This window comes from Thermobia domestica, chromosome 10 (genome assembly GCF_964235325.1).
Source record: "Thermobia domestica chromosome 10, izTheDome1.hap1.1, whole genome shotgun sequence".
In the NCBI taxonomy this organism is placed as follows: Eukaryota; Metazoa; Arthropoda; class Insecta; order Zygentoma; family Lepismatidae; genus Thermobia; species Thermobia domestica.
In genome coordinates, this window is record NC_137463.1 from 222193441 (window position 1) to 222213061 (window position 19621).

The following is a 19621-nucleotide window of genomic DNA, read 5'->3' on the forward strand; positions in this document are numbered from 1 at the left end:
GCATTTATTGCTTCTTTTTCTAAGCGATAGTATACTAGAAGCAACAAACGCATTAACTTGATTAGATGGCAACTGTCGCCGATCATTTGAAAGTGAATATGGAAGAACTATAAAATAAAGTAAATAGACAGTCGCATGGGCGGCGATTCGGGGGGGGGGGGGCAAAGGGGGGAAGTTGCCCCCACTTTTTAAAATTACCCATTAATGTATATAGTATCATTTGGAAATATAAAGTTTTGTACGTATTATTGGTTCATAGAATAAAAATGGTGGCATAAAATATTTGTCGTTCTATGAGTACGTATTGGTTGTCTCCTCGTGGAATTAAGAAACTACAGAAATTGCGTTTGAACAGCCACTAAAAATGGCCCAAAAATTAACCTATTGGAGCGCCACAATTCGAGCGTACTTTCATTTCTTCTTGCAAATGATCGATGTGTTAGTCAGCCGCTCTGGAACTAATTGAGATAACATTTCGCAAGAAAAGAAGTCCTTCACAAGTTATTCTTTAATTGTACAAAAATAGACAGTTCCTAAAATGTATTTTCTTCTTTCTAATAATAATATTTTGATTTGATTTTTCAGTTTAACATCCTGTTCAGCAGCGAAGTTATATGAGACGTGGACTTAATGATCAACGTGGAATCCGAACCACGTGAGCTCCCCCGGGGAATCGAGCCCTGGTCTCCCATGTCTAAGGCGCGTACGCTAACCGCTTAGCCACGAAAGAACTCAGTAAGGAATATTAATTTTGCGGTGTAATATACGAGTTTAGGGGTATACATATACACTTTTGTATATACAATTAAATTTAGTGAATTCAGCATAATTCTAAGTTTTAGGATTATTTTGTATAACTGAAATGTGCAGTGACTCTCTATGTATTGCTGAGTTTTGATATAGCCTATTCCAAGAAACTGAAAACTGTACTTAGACCCTAATGGCAGCGAATATGTTTCGGAAAGCTGCAAAAGTATTTCTTTAAATGTCGTAGCGTGTCAGTGGCGTAGGGAAGGGGGGCCCAGAGGGGCCGCCCCCCAAAGAGGTCCGACAATGTACTTTGGCACTTTGATGTTTGTAATTTTTTATATATTTTTATGTTTATAAAAAATTTTGTTTGTAATTTTTCTACATGTACCTATAACAGCACTTGCCCCCCCCCCCAAACATACATCCTGACTACGCTACTGCTCACTGTCATTCTAAGAGTAATAACATATAATAGCGTTCGTGGAAATAAAAATATAAGTTGTTCATTGATTTCCAGTTTCAATATAACTTTTGCAAAACAAGCCTCATTATTCATTACTATGATTATTTGATTAATATTATCCTTTCTGTTTATTTGTTTTGCAAATTTGTTATTAAATAGGCTCCTAATCTGATCACACAATTTTCCAGACAGATACTCGTGAGCAAGGAATCAAATCTCTTCTTACACCTTCGTTGTTTAAGAATACAAAGGGCTAATATCTACGTGCGTTGCTCTTGTCAATTTACTTAATAAAGTATGAGACAAGATATACGGTATAACTGAAAAAGGCAATATCCTAATAGTTATGCAACCTTTCGTCAAACAAAGTGTTACAAGCAACCAGGAAAATTAACATTGATATCAAATATTCAGATCATGTCTTGCCCCCCACTTTTAACGTCCAACCACCGCCACTGGACAGTCGCCATTTTGTTATAAAATTATGTTTACATGGCGAGCAGATTTTATCTTATCCCGAACGGTTATAGTCAATATACGCGGCTTAAAGGAGCATTCTGATTAGCCGAATTCAAAAGACTTCAACAATTTATGTTTTCTTTACCGCCTCCGTGACCAAATCGGAAGAGCATGCCGCTAGTAATTGAAAGGTTTGTAGTTCGTGCCCTCCCCCCCCACTCAAGTACATTTTTTTACTTGTGTAAAGTGTTTTTTTTAGACTCAGCATAATGTAAACACATTATGCATATAGGCGATTTAACGTACTTTGGGGAGTAATTTTGTGTTTCATTAACGCTTACGGCACGGCTCAACACCGGTTGTGTGTTAAAGACGTAACACACCCCGTGTGTTAAACGCCAACACCGCGGGGTATGTGTTGAACTAACACCGCATAGTGGTAGTCACCCTGGAACCACTGCCCTGTGTTAAAATTGAGTTGAATTAACACAACTATTTTTCACTGTGTACATATTTTCTTAGCTTATTTTTGTATAATTTATTATTAGTTTGGTATAGCTCATTTACAAATAGTGTAGCCTAAATTTTAGTGCCGGTTTTTATCATATAGAATATTTTTAACCATTTTACTATTCGAATATTATAAAAAGACCACATATAACGTACATATTCGTATTTTATTTTCAAAATTTTGTAAAAATATTATTTTTTTCTTTTAATTTTTAGACAACGCTCCCGTGTCAAAGTTTCTATCGGCGGGAGATCCTAAGTGATGTTAAAGTACTTGGGTTTCAATAGAAAAAATGTTACGATATGTTATATTATAAAAGTAATGTAATTTCAGCTCATTTACATCATATTTTGTGTTTATTAAATTTTATAATCTTGCAAAGCTTTAAAAAGAAATTATGTTACAAAGTTTATTCACTTTAATTAAGATATAGACCTATGTTTACTGTTACTAAATAAGTAACTGCAAGCTAATACATTGCATCAAAAGGATTTACATAATAAGACTTCTTTTAAATAACCAGGAGTGCCCACAAAGGAGGGCTATGACGCAAACTGCGTTATTTAAATATTTGGGAGGGTTAAAAATTTATATAAATATGTTTGAGGGGGTGTAAAAATTAATTGAAAAGATTTTTTTCATGGAAGAGCAGCTACGGATAGACAATTGAGGGGGTGTGTCATGGATATGAGGGGGGTGGGCACCACTGAAATAACTGTCACTTGATCAGCATTCTAATTTTAAAAACGTATTGCAGCAAATGTTTGAAATATTATAAAATCATTGTAAAATAATTGTAATCATTCTTTCCAGTATTTTTCTTAGATTGGCAGAATATAAAATATCTGGAATTTGGTGCCTGAAATTTTTTTAAACGTTTCTGGTCAGCAGAATGTTTTCCTCAATTGTGGTCAAACGTGCCTGCTGACCCGGTCGTTGTCCAGGAACTTCTTTGAAATCTGCGATCTCACGTTTTTCGGTCATATAAAACGATTCCTTTCAAAATCGTAGGGAAGAGAGATTCAGAGTGAGACATTAGGAGATTCGTTGGAACAGAACCTCAAAGTAAATTCAGAGAAAAGATTGAAAGTTAAACTGGTCTGAAGTAAGAAGTTAAACGAATCACTTTCCACGACGATCAGTTAACTTTACGATTGTGTTATAGTCTCCGATCTCGAACATCACTTTAACAATTTTAAGAAGGACACATATTACTATGTGCATTCAAGGTCAATCATTATTAATTCTGGAGGATATCTTTTGCAGCGGCGTAGCGTAAGAGAACGCCGGTATGCCCGGCATCCCCTGTTAATAAGAAAAAGTACGTATTTCATTATATATAAATTGTTTGCTTGTAATTATCACAATTATTTCTACTGCAATCTTCTGGCGCGCTTTCTCGACTTACTTTGACAAGAGGAACCTACGCATGCGCGTCGCTCAGATGCACATTTTCTGTCTTTCCTCCTGTCGTATGCTATTTTACTCGGGCTTCCAGGCCTACTGAAAGCATTGGGGTTTTCGTCTGCTTTCTGTTGAATGCGCATGCGCAATACTTCCCTTCTCACTCCTCCTCATCCCTTGCAACCCAACATTTGCTTTAGATATACGCTGGCATATTCAAGTATTTCCAACTGTATATATTTTGAACTAAGCTATAGTTTCTGAACAGAACGTACGAGCCCTAATATAAAGGAAATAGAACAAAAGGGAAATGGTTAGTTCAACGCATTTTTGAAGCATGCTGGTTATGTAAATAATAGTATTAAAATAGTTATGCCTTAATCACAACTAAATGCATCGTAATTGTAATCTTCATCGTAAAGGAGCTCAAAGACACAGGCATAAATATAAAGCATTCTGTAGAATTACGATCACCGATCTGGTAGGACAAGAGAGCAACCACTCCCCGTCACTCGCAAAGATTGTGCCAGGGCCCTTCAGTCACTGGCACAAATCTCGGGGACATAAGGGGAACATGTTCCCTACAATCTTGCCCCCCCCAATAATCTGATTTGAGATTGTGATGATGATTTCTATCCGACTGCCACAAACGAAACTGATGTCCTTTGACTTGTGTCATTTTTTAAAAGAAAATCGTATTCTTTAATATTTCATTGTCACTAATTATTAGTAGTCTATTTTCAACTATTTGTTTAATTCCTGTAACAATTCCTATAATGCTATTGTGGTAATCATAATTTTGCTCAGATAAGAGTATTGTTGCGCCAAATATAGGCTTGATTGATTTTCTTTCATAGTTCTGGGGAAGTCATTATTTGTATTGTTATAAAACAATGTCTTAAAATTTTAATGTGGATCATTGTGGATGCGTAAGTAGAAACATGTCAATTATGCATATATTCAAATTTCAGAATGTGCTCACGGCACTGAGTTGTAATAATGATATGTACCACTATTTCATCTACATCATTTTGTATATAATATACGAGTACAACAGGTTTACCTCAGAAATCTGATTCATCTACTGTAATATGAGTTTCTTCTCCCCTCCCCCCACAATAAGCCTTTAAATGTACCCTACTGCTGGTGTTATAGACAACTCTGCTTCACTAATCCTCCACAGCATTTTTTTTCAACTTCATAAATATTTTGAACATCGTTAAAAAAGGAAAGGATTATGGGAACAGTCTTATCCATCCCACGAACGTTGAAGACAGATTTGCGCCCTTGACTTCAGTATCTGGATACAGAAACAGGCCCCCAGAGTTGGTTTAAGTGCTTTGTATTTACATCTTCAAATGATATATACAATCAGGCCCATATTCACGAACGGGCGTCTGAGTTCCGGACCCAAGATGACAAATTTCTAGGGGCGATATATATTTTTTTCTCTTTTTTGAAAGAACGAGATTGACGTGTGGTATGTGGAGAAAAAAGCCGCCGACGAGAACGAAATGAAGGAAACGATACTGGAAACAATGTTCATACAAAAGTGGGGATTAGTTTTCTCGTCACAACGGTAGTAGCAAGAAGGAGCTGAGACAATTGGTTATTAAATTCTAACGTAATCCACGCATTCGCTTCTCTATGCCCCACTAGACCTCCAATTAGGGGGGCTTCCTCCTAAATTTTGTATAACCCTATATTTCTATTCGGAATAGCTATGTATTGCTGCTTGCAGTAGTACTATATCGCACAAATGACTAACTTTGGCATCCCCATTTTGGAATAGCACGCTACGCTACTGATCTTTTGTATTGACCGAAAACGGAGGTGTGGATTTGGATTTTCTTGACAACGAGGAATCAGCATCACACAGGTATGACGTTCTATTTGTCTAATTCCTTTTTAATTCCCACAAATTCCAGATAATTAAACACAGTCAATCTTACACTCTTAAGAAATCAGTTTGGTTATATTAAACCTAATTCTAATAAATTGAAATTAACGTGAACAAAAGACTACTTTTTCCCTTACAGACACGAACAATTTTTTAATTAATTCAAGCTGTCCGAATTGCTCAAATTTTAGGAGCGTATTTCAAAGAGAAATCTAATATATTTCTGTTATTTAATCTGGTCATTACTCATATATGGTGTTTCAAAACAACACCGACGACGTTTGGGAGGTGATTCCTGACACCAAGATAAGACAAAAGTATAGACCAATGTGGGTGTACAAATTCTTCTTTTCTGAGTTATAGGCTGTCGAAAATATTTAAAAAATGAACTTTAGAGGTCCATACTTCCAATGCTATGGAACCTGTCTTTGTCGGGTCAAGACTTCACTTAGGAACTATTATGTGACCTATCCAAATTTCCAAGTTTCAGAATCCAGGGGTACTTCTGTAACATTTTTATAGAGGTAATTGGTGAGTGCTAAAACTTATATGCCAGTAGCCAAACTCCCTCTACAAAAATTGTTGCATCAGTACAACTAAATACTCACTTATCACTGATACCTAATATATATATTCATAAGTGCTCTTGGAAGAAGATTAACACCCGTTTAGCCTAATGGTTAACGTGTTCACTTTTGATTTAAATATTTTAATAAGATATTTTCAATTAAAATATTATTTATACGGAAATAACTATTTATAATTTCAGAATTCGACATTTAATATAGTAACAAGAGATAAGCACTAAAACACTTGAATAAAAGAAAAAAGAGTGGCAATTGAAAATAAAATTAAACAGGGCTACAACAGAAGTATGCATTTTCTACCTAGTCTGAATAATATGAATACTTATCATGATGAAGTGAGGAAAAATTTTATTGCCACATTGAACTGGTTACATGAATATGCTTGTTCGCGGACCTATGGATTAGGTACAAAACTACCGTGGGACGAAACGTGGTTAATTGAATCCCTATCTGAGTCATCCATGTACATGGCATATTATACGGTTGCTCATTTTCTCCAAGGAGGCACTTTCAATGGGAGAGGTCCAAATGCAGCTGGAATCAAACCTGAACAAATGACTCCAGAGGTATTGGATTATATATTCTTCAGAAATGCTAAGTTTCCCAACACAGATATACCAAAAAGCACACTCGACAGAATGAAAGCAGAGTTTGATTATTGGTATCCGTTGGATCTTCGGACATCGGGGAAGGACTTGATTCAGAATCATTTGACGTCCTTTATTTATAATCATTGCGCAATTTGGCCTGATGATGAGTCCAGATGGCCGTTGGCGATTAGAGCGAATGGACATCTGCTCTTAAATTCAGCAAAGACGTCAAAATCAGAGGGGAATTTTCTCACTTTGAGTGAGGCTGTGCAGAAATTCAGTGCAGATGGAATGCGCTTGTGTCTGGCAGACTCAGGGGATTCAGTGGAAGACGCAAACTTTGTAGAAAGCATGGCAGACGCTGGCATTTTACGTTTGTATACATTCATCGAGTGGGTGAAGGAAATAATGTCATCGCAGGATAAACTTCGAACAGGTCCAGTAGAGACTTTTAATGAAAAAGTTTTTGTGAGTGAAATTAATCTGAAAATTAACGAGACTGACGAAAACTACAATCGAATGTTGTTCAAGGAAGCTCTAAGGACAGGATTTTTCGAGCTACAGGCTGTCAGAGATAAATATCGTGAATTGAGTTTGGAAGGAATGCATAAGGATTTGATACTGTATTTTATCGAAGTGCAGGCTCGTTTGATGTCCCCTCTGTCTCCTCATGTTGCAGAATATGTATGGCAGCTACTTGGAAAGAAAGAGAGTATCCTTCATGCTAAGTGGCCGTTGTCAGGAAGTGTGGACAAAGTTCTTGTGAAGTCTTCATCATACCTGATGGATGCTGCCCACGGATTTAGAATTCAACTGAAAAACTACATGCAGCAGGGCAAAGCTCGGAAGGGAGCTCCAGTACCTCCTGTAGAAAAGCCAACACATGCTACGATATAAATAGCCAAAACATTCCCACCCTGGCAATCAACTGTGTTGACCACTCTCAAACAACTGAAAAATAAAGATGACGTTTTGCCGGATACCAAAGTTATCGCGACTGAATTAGGCAAGAAACCAGAGCTAAAGAAGTACATGAAACGAGTAATGCCTTTCGTTCAGGTAACGAGGGAGAAGATCGATCAAATTGGATTGGATGCCTTAAATTTGACTCTGGATTTCAGTAAAAAAGAAGTACTGGAGAAAAATCTGGTGTATTTGACCAATACTCTCGACTTGGAAGGAATCACTTTGAAGTATACAGATGAAGCGCCAGAAAAGATAAAGGAAGAATGCTGTCCAGGGGATCCTTTCATAGTGTTCTACGTGGAATCCGGAATATCAGTGACTGTGATCAACCCACAGCCATGCAGTGGACATTTTAGATACAGTATACCAATATTAAATGGCGATCGTTGGTTTCGGTGTAGTGTGTGATTTCTGTTGCTGAGCGGGACCGGCCCAGAAGTTGGCCAGTCCGTGACACGGAGACGTAGTCAAAGGGCCGGACGGACATCCTATGCTACCACGGTCAAAATTTGGAACGATATCCACTCAGGAACAAGCAATTTGAAGACTGAAATACGGAGTAATTCGTGGGAAATCTTCAGTAGATTTTTTCCCCGTTGGAGATACCTTTGGTTTGGAATGAAACCTTGTGAAAGGAAGTTAATAACTCATTTCGTGTTCTTTATGGTATAGCGCTATATATTTTTAAAGTGCTTGTTTGCGTATAGTGATACTAGTGGTGTGTGCTAAGTTTTGTGCAAAAGTGACAAGGGCAGTGTTATATTTGTGTTTATAGTATATTATAAGAAGCAGTACTAAAATGCAAGTTGCAAGGCCACCTCCGCTTAATTTGAATGTTGCAAGACACAAACAACTGCAGTCTTCGGATGTGCAGGACTGCGAAGTACTCAAAAGTGCTCTCCCACCGGTGACTAAATCAACATGTAGTGGTGGTTCTGCAGGGTATTTGAGCCCTAATCTTCAACCTTCTTCTCCGCCAACATTTCCAAATAATAGACAATTTTCAGCCTGTTTGGTTGGTGACAAGTACCTGATTTTGGACCAAGTAGAAGGCAGCACTTTATATAGGTGTGTTAATATTCATACCCGAGAGGAATTCGTGTGTAAGGTGGTGTGTCGGGACGCAGGTGCGCTGCTGGCGGCTCATTATCGCGTTGACTCTCATCCGCACATCAATAGTCTTCACGAAGTTCTTTTGGGCGAGAGATATTCCTACCTGATGTTCCTTCCTGGTCACGGTGATCTCCATTCGCATATTCGACACGCGATCAAGAGAGGTGCAGGATCATCGGAGACAAACGGATCCCACCATTGGAGGACCACCGACTCCACAAGTCAAAGAGTACCATTCTGACGGTTCATCGCCGCAGACACCTTTAAGTTTGTCACCAGAGTAGTAGAATGAAGGTGTAGGAGGACAACATCGCAAAGACGCATTATCGACGCCCCTTGCAGTTCAACAGGATTAAGATCCAGATGTTGACTGTCACCAGCTAATCCAGACTTCTTCAGATATTCATTCCAGATGACCAGGACGACGCCAGCTTCATTGGATACATCAGGCTAGTGCTCATTCCTATTCTTTAATTACAACCTTTCTCTTCCTCTCACCCTTTTCCCCAACTAGTCATTTTCTAAATTAGAAACATTTGAATTTTATTTACAATTCAACCACAATTTTACAGTTAAGTACCGTGTTGTGCATGAGTTCCATCCCCATTTGTTTGCATTTATTTATTACGTATTCTGAGCTACAACTGATGGCACAGCACCGGCACATGGCACCTATCTATTTTCAACTTTCTCCTGTCAGAAATCACTGGCGGTTTACTGCTCAAAATATACGCAAATATCAAGGAGATATGAACAGCAATATATATATATATATATATATATATATATATATATATATATATATATATATATATATATATATATATATATATATATATATATATATATATATATATATATATATAGATATAGATAGATAGATAGATAGATAGATAGATAGGTAGATACGGGGAACAATTTATCTGAAGCATCCGTGATAACGGAGAAACCAAAAGAGGAAGAAAACCGAAACTTAGCACGAAGCAACTATAATGAGAAGGACATCGTTTTGCGTATTAAATAACACTACCGAGTGAACAGTGTTGCCATGCCACTATAAAGTTGTTTTTTTTTCAAATAGCACTACAATAGGTTATTACATATTTGAAAGTAACATGTTGAACCTAAACTTAACATACCATATTTATTATTGTGTCGCAAACGAAGGATGTTATAGTATCCCAAACATCCAAAATTTGGAAGCCACTATCACACACACATAACACAACGAATGTGGATAAGACAATGAGCATCGGAAGTATCTTACCGTTGCATACTATTCTCATGGTATGACTTGCATTGAATGAATAGCAACGAAGTTACAAGGGCTTTAAAATTTGAATTTTTTAAAATACTTTATTTCGAAAATATGCTCTGGTTAGTATCATACTTAATTACTTGCGTGGTTTGCAATTAACAAACAAATCAGTTTACTGTTTACAGCACTTCGATATCTTAAAACGTTTCGGAAATAAGATGAATGACGCCTATTTCATTGTAAATTTGGAGGGCCCATTCAGATGCAGATGATGATTTTAAGGCAAATTGCATTCAAACTATGCCAAATATTGTAAATTCATAAATACAATGAGGGGGCCCACATGAGTTTTGGGGGTGTGCGGGCCCCCAGGAACGGCGCTCTTGGATATGATAAACGTTGTAAAGACAGCTACACAGCTGAAAATTTAGTATTTCTGGACAATATATAAACTGATTATTGTTTCCCTTCTCTTTTATAGTATAGAAGAAATAACATTTAATAGGTCTAATTACAAAAAATCCTCGCAATTAAATGATTTAAGCAGCGTTACAAACTTCAGCAATGTATATGATATCTCCGGAACGGTTTAAAATATCGAAGTTCTGTAAACGGCAAAATAGTTTACACAACCATTGCAAACCACGCACGTAAATAGATATAATACTTATCTAAGCATTTTTTTCGAAATAAAGCCTTTTAAAAATTCAAATTTTCAAATCCTTGTAACTTCGTTGCTATGGATTCAAAACAAGTCATTCCATGGCTATAGTATGCAACATAAAGGTACTTCCGATGTTCATTGTCTTGTTCATCTCCGTTGTGCTATATGCGTGAAAAAAAAATTCCAAACTTTGAATGTTCCTGATATTATAACAACCTTAGTTTGTAACACTGAATAATAAATGTAGTATTATAAATTTTCGTTTAAAATGTTATAATCTGTCGTACTGCTCTTTGAAAAAATATAACTTTTTACTAGGATGGAAACGCTGTTCAGTGGGTGGTGTTGTTTAATATATAGAACAATGTCGCTCACTTTATAGCTGCTTCCTGCACAGTTTCGCTTTTTTCCATCTTTTGGTTTCTCCGTTATTACGGATGTTCCACGTAAAAAAAAAAAAAAAAAAAAAAAAAAATTAAGTCACACGGTTATGCCGGTTACGCTAAAGGAGACGGTGATGATGAGAAGTGAATGAAGTGGTGGAATGAAGAAAGTGGGAGGAAACGGGAGAGCCCCGAGAAAACTCACGAGCACGGTATGTTCCAGATGAATTGTCCACCCTATATATATCGGGTGTTCTAAAAATAGCACCCAAGGACCACAGTGCATTATTCTGCAAGTCCAAATAAAGTTTTATATACCTAGGTATATATATAATCCTATCGGCTACTTGTTTATAAACAAACTGCACTATCTGCCATCGTCGCAAATAAAGATCCATAGACTAGCATCACTTATTAGTTTTAGCAATTGATTCACCTGCTTGTTGCATTCGTATTACCTGACCAAGATATTAGTGCAGTTTTTGGAGGATGGCGCTGCTGTTGTGTTTATATCGGTTTCTAGGTAAGCGCGGTAGGATAGGGGAGAGGAGAGCGCCAATCTGCAGTGTATCCAACGATTTTTGAAAGTTGCAGTTTACATGTTATTAACTAGCCTATTTCTTTGCGCTTAATAAAGAACGCCATAAACTATATAGTAGTTATTGAATGCAGGAATGGCTCATAATTCCTGCAATAATGGAGATGTAGTGTGTATAATGACATATGCACGGAAATTAACAATCTAAAAAAAAAAATACAGAGCACGTAAATGTGTATAAAAATTGAATACGTTTTATTCGATTTCATTATAGAACAGGTGCAACCTGTAAAACACAGGAATGACGATGCCAATGACTAAAAGATTAATGTAGGATTGATAGTTTAGAGACTTGCGCAATACCTTGTACTGTAAGTTTAAATCAAATTAAGGCTCGTGATTCTTGTGTTTGTTTTAAGTGTACGTTTATCAGTTGACAAATAAATTATTTTCTCGATTGTTAACCAAGGAAGAATTCCGATACGTTTCCACTCGAGAACTGTGGAAGTCCTCCTCGTTGGTGTATTGGCTAGCGCATGTGCATTTGCTGTATTTTGTTCTGGGTTGAAATCCCAATGAGAGCTCTAAAATTAATTTTACAATCCTTCACTTTTATTAGTCATCTGTCTCCATTAGCATAAAGGGTATAAACATGGGACGTTAAACTAAAGAAATTTCATTCCATTTGTTTGATGAATATAAACCCTTTGGGAAAAAGTAGGTGAAAAATAAGTTTTCCTTCATTTTCTTAGAAAGGCTATTGGATAGGTTGCCTTTCGGGATTGATTTGTAAAATCTTATTACAATAGATCTTTCTTTTAGGACTATTATCGAAATCCAGCCTTTTGGTAAATGTGGAATAAAAGTATTGATAAAACATCAGTGTATGAGTAATGTAAGCGTAAGTATCATTGCTTCAACACATAATAAATTCACAACTTTTATTTATGAATACATAAATTCCCCTTGAACTCCCTCTGAATTTCTTTCATACTCTAGGTTTCAGGTGACAAAGAATTAACTCTACTAACTGTTTTTACACAAAAAATAATTTTGAAACTTTTGAGAGCTACCCTGAAAATGTGTTTTGTATATTTTCTTTTTTACTACGTAATTATTTTTCTGAATTTCACTGGAGTTATAAGGAATCTTCAATTGTCAGGTTCCCCACTTAGACTTTAATCTCTCCCCTACCGCCTGCAATGTAACATTGGGTATATTTCCTTTAAATAAAGTTTTCAAAATATGCCAGAAATACTGGATTTTAAAATTTCCAAACCATGTTAAATAATGACAGGTTAGACATCAGAGAAAGTTATCTTTATCTACTATCTCAATCAGGAGCGGATTCAATTCTCTTTCGGAGGTGATTAGGAGTGTGGCGGTCAAAGATTATCAGTTTCTCTCTGACCAGACTTCAGCACATCCGAAAATAATATCAATGCAAAAGAATGCTGTTACTCAAGTTACTGCTTAGACCATTGATCGGAGATCACATGGTCCAACTTGGTCTCTATTTCGAATACGTCTTATCTCAAAACTACACAGTAGAACTTGCTTTAGCATAGTTGCCAAAAATATAACTTTGATTCACAAAGATGAACTTCGAGGTTTTGTTAATAGGAGAGGTAGGAATTCCTTACACTCGAATGCTACGAAATTCTTAGTGTTTCTTTGTACAACACTAAGGTTAGTTTATTCGCAAGTTATTGCAAAATTAATATGGAGGTTGTATGTACTTCGTTTGCAAGTCCTTTAAAATGTTCTGAAAATAACTAATATAACTTTTAAAACACTGTTTGCCTTAAGTTCAACATATGCGTGAACTGGTTTATTATGAACAGGACAAAAATAACTGTGAGAGATTAATGACAAGTAATCTGGTTAGAAACAGTGTTGTTTATATTTTAGTTCCAAAATCGGCCGCCTTACTTGTTCGCTGGTCAGGTAATAAATCAATGTTAATGGTTCCAAGTTTATCTGCGACGTTAGCACATTGTGAAATTTTTTGAATTCCCTATAGCGGCAAATGGAGGCCCCGGAAGGCATAACATCATATAACATTTACGTTTATTTTGGCCTGTAGAATAGTGCTCTGTATCCGTGGGTGCCATTTTTAGAACACCCGGTATTTATATATGTGTGTATATATGTTATGTATGTATGTATATAGACATATTACAGAACGAGATTCGTATGCACGGAAAAATAGGCTGGCGATACAAGTAGTTGATGGAGAAGTGACTCCAATAAATTGCTTCAAATTGGAATCGTTTTATATGTCAGTGTAATAAAAAACCAATGGTAGTGATCAGTTTTGAAAATGACGAAACTCGTTAAGTTCTGACTCGTTAAGGTCTTATTCTACAAGTTCTTAAATTCCGAAAATGGTATAACATTACCCATGGTTAACCTTCATTTCTAGTATTCCCGCGCAAACGGCTGCTTCAGTGTATCTCCTCACTTCTCTGATTTCCATACCTTCATTCGCGCCTTAGTAATTGACCCGATCATATAGAAAAGCGTGATTAACTAAGCAAACTCATCACCATCAAAACGCCAAACATGTATTTCAGGCATGGACCGTTTCTGATTTTGTAAACACTCCTACGTACACTGTAAGTCATTACTCGCCACCCTTCAATAAGGTTGACATTAACAAATCATTCGGTAATAACTCTCTTTAAGTAATAGTAAAAGCTTGTGACTCTTATTGAAACGTTTGGGTTGCGAGCGAAGCGATCAAGAAAATTTTTTACCAAATGTATACCTCTGGAAGCCGACAATAATATTGATTTAATAGGGTACCAATACTTTTTCTGGGCGAGAAGTCGTTTTATTATTTCCAACATTTTTCTTTTCTTCTTGCTCGTTCGACGCCCTCAGCTATCAGCTCTAGCACCCTAGCTACGGCTCTATTCAAAAGACAATAACTAAGTCAATGAATACTATTCATGATCCTGAAGCTACACAAAACGCACGAACGGTGTCTCTTGGATTAACAAAGGAAAAAAAAAAGTTATTTGTGCGATCCAAAACTAGTACGAATGCAAAAGGCTCTATGTGACAAATCTAAAAAGGAAAGAAAGAAAGAAAAAGAAAAGAAAGAAGTTTGAGATGAACATCAGAACATGCCTCAATCATAAGACTTTGGATCAAATGTTCCAAATAAATTCAGCATTAAACAGTTCATAATACATGTATAAGATCTCCTTTATTTCATAATTCTATGTACAACAATGTATTTTACCTTATATCTATGCTAAGTATAGAAACAAACATTATTTCATTTTGTACTATATATATTTTTCAAAAAATCAAGTTGCTTAACTGCACTAAATTGTCTAAAAATAAAAGTAGAGTCTGAGAGACTTATATTGGGTATTTACGAGTGCTAAAATGGTTAAGAATTCTAGGATTAAGACTGCACTCTTGTTTATTAATTGAAATCACCCATTTAATATACATGGTAAGCAACTTGGTTTTCTTCTCAATCATTAGTTTAACCCTTAACAATACACACCAGATTTTTTGACATAAAAACACAGGCCCGTCTGTGAGACTTCCTCTGGAATTTACTGTCGTTAGTAATCAATGTTTGTACTGAACAATAAAAAATGGTGCATTTTTATTCTTTGTCAATGTTTACTTAACAAAATAAATGCAAATAACCCTTACAAAATATGTTACATGATAAATATTACAAATACAAAATACATTGACGAAAACTTGTGCGTATTTTTTATAGTACTATATTATTTAGGTAGTATTGAAAAAAACACTTTTACTATAGTCCACAGAAACAACATGATCAACATGGAAACAAATCAAAGTATCCTTTTTATGAAAAATACACAAAATTATAAAAAAGAAAACATTTTATGAAAAAATACAGGGTGTCTTAAAACTCATGCTTTTAAATGGAAAATTAAACTGCTATAAACTTTAATGTTTGAGTTGCTATAAACTGTATCAAATTTTTCCATTTCCAGTGTGATCAAGATTAATAAATGTTCTTAAAACAAAAACACCAAGTTGTTTCTTTTTTTGTTTTGTTTTTACTTTTTACTTTGTACAATGGTAGAAAATTTGAACAGGACGCATATGGTTCGATTCATGGTCCGATCTTGGTATTTGCATCATGGTCCGATTCTAAAGCAAAGTTTTCATCAACTGTCAAATCTTCATCAGTTCCTTCTTCTTCCTCCAACCACTGGGTAGCAACATTCCGAAAAGATGGCTCGTTTAAGCTCACAGCAAGCGAAGGACCAGGAAGAACACCCATTACATTACAACACACACCCGTCTCTCAGACAGCAAGCCAGAATGAACAATTAATCATGTGACCCCTATAAGAGCTACAAACACTACAGTGAGGTTGAAACGGCAGCAGCACCAGAAACGATTAGGTGGTAGCGCCATGTAAGTTCACAAAAAAAGAAAAGAAAAAAAAACTAGTGAGCGGTACCTTGACCAGACTCAGAGACGGGTGTGTGTTGTTACGGGTTAACTCGCTTAAAATAAAAGACTTTCTTGAAACCACGGCTTTCAAAAGTTAGGCACTGTTCTACATATTTGTCTCCTACTAAATCCTGTAGCATTCTTACATATGCCTGCAAAGAGAAAACATTGTTTTTAATGTCTTCAATGCAAAATTTAAAATACAAAGGTTAAACTTGAACTTCACTAAAAGTTTAATATTAATAATTACACTAGTCGACAAAAAATACTTTTCCTCTGGCACACGATAGAAAATACCTGATTCTAATAGAACTTTTCACGTAGAATTTGAATCTGCAATCAGTTTTTCTCCATCAACCTCAGTTTTCCCGTGACTGAGGGATTTTCGGGAAATTTCCACTCAAATTTCCTTTTTTTTTAAAAACCATTTTCGTACCTTAGGTATCTAAACAGAAATTATATTGTATGTTAGCTTGATTTATACTTAGTAAGCCCTCTAAGTTTCATAAGAATAGTATTATTCTTTCCAGAGAAATTACCATATTTATATAAAAATATTCTATGTGTACTGTTCATTTCACCATATTCATTAGTGCAGATAAAATCACATATAACTTCCACGAAAATTATAATATAAGTTCGGTTTATACCTCGTTAGATTTGAAATAAAACATACAGTATTTTCAATGATGTATACACCGTGTCACCATGTTTTGTATGAGGGAATTTCTAGAGGGATTTTGTGGGAATTCCCTCCAAAAAGTAGTTTATAAGATTTTTTGTCTTAACTTGCTATACAGTTATACAGAAACAGGAACTGCACTAAAACATACTTTTATGTCTACTTAATAAATAATACAGAAGAAGTGAGTGGTATCTTCTTAATAACTGAACACTTACTTATCTTAACTAAAATGTTTTAGTTTTAGACTTTCTTCGTTCTTTGGCTTCTGGAACATACCTTTTGAGTGTCCAACAGTAATCAGCTAGCATTTGTGAACTCCTCTGTCCCTGGTATCTCTTCTCCATGGAGGAAATATCCTGATGAAACCGTTCCCCATGCTCATCACTAACAGCACCAAGGTTTTCAGGAAAGAAATCCAGGTGGGAGTCTAGAAAGTGAACTTTAAGGTACATGTTGCAACCCATTTCTTGAATGATTGCAGGAAATCACTCACAATTTCACGGTAATTTGGGACTTTCTGGTTTCCTAGAGTATTCTTTGTTAAACATTTAAATGAACACCAAGCTGCTTTCTCAACCGGAGTTAAGAGATTCTCAAATTTTTCGACACGAATCAAACATCTTATTTGGGGGCCTACAAAAATCCCTTCCTTGATTTTAGTGTCACTAACCCCTGGAAATTTTTCCTTGAGGTAACAAAATCCTGCATTACTTTTGTCCATTGCCTTAACAAAGTTTTTGAAGACCCCAAACTTTATGTGAAGAGGAGGTAGAAGTATCTTATCAGGCTCAACAGTGAGGAATAAACAACATTCTTCTGTCCAGGAGTTAATACATGCTTTGGCCATTTGGATGTAATGTTCCGCTTTGTTTCTGCTGTCCCATATGCATAGGAAACAACAATATTTCGTATATCCAAGCTGCAAACCCATTAACAAAGAAATAACTTTTCAATCACAGCAAACGGTCCACTTGTATTTCTCATACTGAATTCTTTCTAACACTATTTCGAAGTTTTCATAGGTTTCCTCCATATTAGTTGCATACGCCAAAGGCACTGAATGAAATTTTTTTCCGATTGTGCAAAAGGACAGCCTTCAAACTAGTTTTGCAAGAGTCAATAAAAAATCTCCACTCTGTACTTATATGTACATGTCCGAGTGTATCCATCACAGCACAGACATTATTACAACACACTAAATCATTTTCTTGAGAATAGTAGTTTTGAAACTCTGTATGACGGTTTCAAAAAATGCACACTTTAGTGTCACGATGGTGCAGCTTCCAGCCTTTAAGTCTAGAAGCAAGAAGTTCTGCCTGTATCTTGGAGAGTTTTAAATCCCGTACGAGGTCATTTAGTTCACCCTGAGTTATCAGATGGGGATCCAATGTAGATTGCTTCCTACATAAGTAGGTTCATCTTCATTTGGAACTTCAGTCTCATTTACCGTAAGATGAGAAGGAGATACTGGTACAGATAATTCTGCACTGTGTGGAACTGGCCGAAATAATGATGGCAAATTAGGGTACCGTACTGTGGACTTAGATTTACTGGTTTTCCTTTTATCTGTGCCATACAAAAGTAGCAGTCTGAAAAATGATCTTTTGTTTCCCTCCAGGTCATCGGTACTGCGAAGTTCATGTTTCGTTCACCATTTGCCCACCCAGTCAGACGTTTGACGCAAGTACAACAAATGTAGTGATGAGCCCAATTCTTATCTTGGTCCCCTACACAGCAACCAAATTATAACTGATCACACTTCCTCACAAGTGGAGTAAAACATCGACGTTACCATTTAAATGTCGGCCCCTCACATACATAACAAAAATTGTCCGGGTGATTTACACACTTCCTCTGCATCTTGTATCCTGCAAGGTATCCTACACACACATACACACATGAATCTACACTCCACAATCCTGAAGGAGCACAAACGTAATCTAAGTCAGTGTATCACCACACAACACAATCTATTCGAAGTCCACAATGCACAAACACTTCAACTTGCACGCGGCCACATCTAAAACACGTCCAGCTTGAACCGTCACTCAATGCTACTAACAGTCATCAGGCTACGTGAGTCATCAATCTTTTTATGCATTTTTGCCAGATCAAAATATTAAAAAGTGACTCATTTTCCACAGAAATCATGCGTGTATTATTTGTGCTTGTATTTGAGTATCCATCTATGTGCCGTCAATAATACGTGAACGTTATGTTTATGTGTTTGGTAACAGTGTTGCATAGTATATTCTTTATTACCTATAAATAGACGTAATATTTTATATCTCTAGACAAAATTATGCGATTCACATGAAATTAACGTTATTTATTAAGCCGACGTAAAACTATGTTTTAGTGCAGTTTCTGTTTCTGTATCACTATATACAAATAGCAAGTTGAGACAAAAATAGTCTTTTAAACTATTTTTTGGAGTGTATTTCCAACAAAATCCCTCTAGAAATTCCCTCATACAAAATGGCGACATAGTGTACACATCATTGAAAATATGTTTTATTGGAAGTCCAATGAGGTATAAACCGTGCTTATATTGTAATTTTCGTGGAAGTTGTATGTGTTTTTATCTCCACTAATGAATATGGTAAAATGAACAGTACACAGAATATTTTTATATAAATATGTTTATTTCTCTAGAAAGAATAATGCGATTTTTGTGAACCTTAAAGTTCTTACTAAGTATAAATCAAGCTAACATAAAATACAATTTGTGTGTTTATGTACCTATTGAGGGGAAATTTCAAAAAATCCCTCAGTCACGGGAAAACTGAGGGTGATGGAGAATAACTGATTGCAGATTCGAATTCTACGTGAAAAGGTCTATTAGAATCAGGTATTTTCATTTCTGTGCCAAAATCTTGTTGACTAGTG

At 36.0% G+C, this 19621-nt stretch overlaps 2 protein-coding genes and 1 pseudogene across 2 annotated transcripts in view; 2 read left to right on the forward strand and 1 right to left on the reverse strand.

Moving 5' to 3' along the window:
• The first annotated feature begins 6383 nt into the window (after nucleotides 1-6383).
• Nucleotides 6384-8038, forward strand: LOC145661796 (leucine--tRNA ligase, cytoplasmic pseudogene; annotated as a pseudogene).
• A 391-nt stretch (nucleotides 8039-8429) lies between these two features.
• On the forward strand, nucleotides 8430-11907 carry LOC145661797 (tribbles homolog 2-like). The gene is made up of 2 exons (XM_081727130.1): nucleotides 8430-8907; nucleotides 11861-11907. Exons 1-2 carry the CDS (start codon nucleotides 8430-8432, stop codon nucleotides 11905-11907), a joined length of 525 nt encoding a protein of 174 aa, XP_081583256.1.
• A 2874-nt stretch (nucleotides 11908-14781) lies between these two features.
• Nucleotides 14782-19621, reverse strand: part of LOC145663009 (caspase-2-like) — a 165010-nt gene continuing 160170 nt past the window's right edge. The window contains exon 8 of the mRNA XM_081729135.1: nucleotides 14782-16199. Coding sequence (XP_081585261.1) covers nucleotides 16086-16199 — 114 coding nt within the window. The 3' untranslated portion in view covers nucleotides 14782-16085. The remainder of the gene's footprint in view (nucleotides 16200-19621) is intronic.

Bases quoted from the DNA above. Each gene is read 5' to 3' on its own strand.
- LOC145661797 (XM_081727130.1), top strand. From the start codon at position 8,430: ATGCAAGTTGCAAGGCCACCTCCGCTTAATTTGAATGTTGCAAGACAC. The intron at 8,908-11,860 runs GTGCAGGATCAT...ATTTCATTATAG, and splicing joins TCGACACGCGATCAAGAGAG to AACAGGTGCAACCTGTAAAA.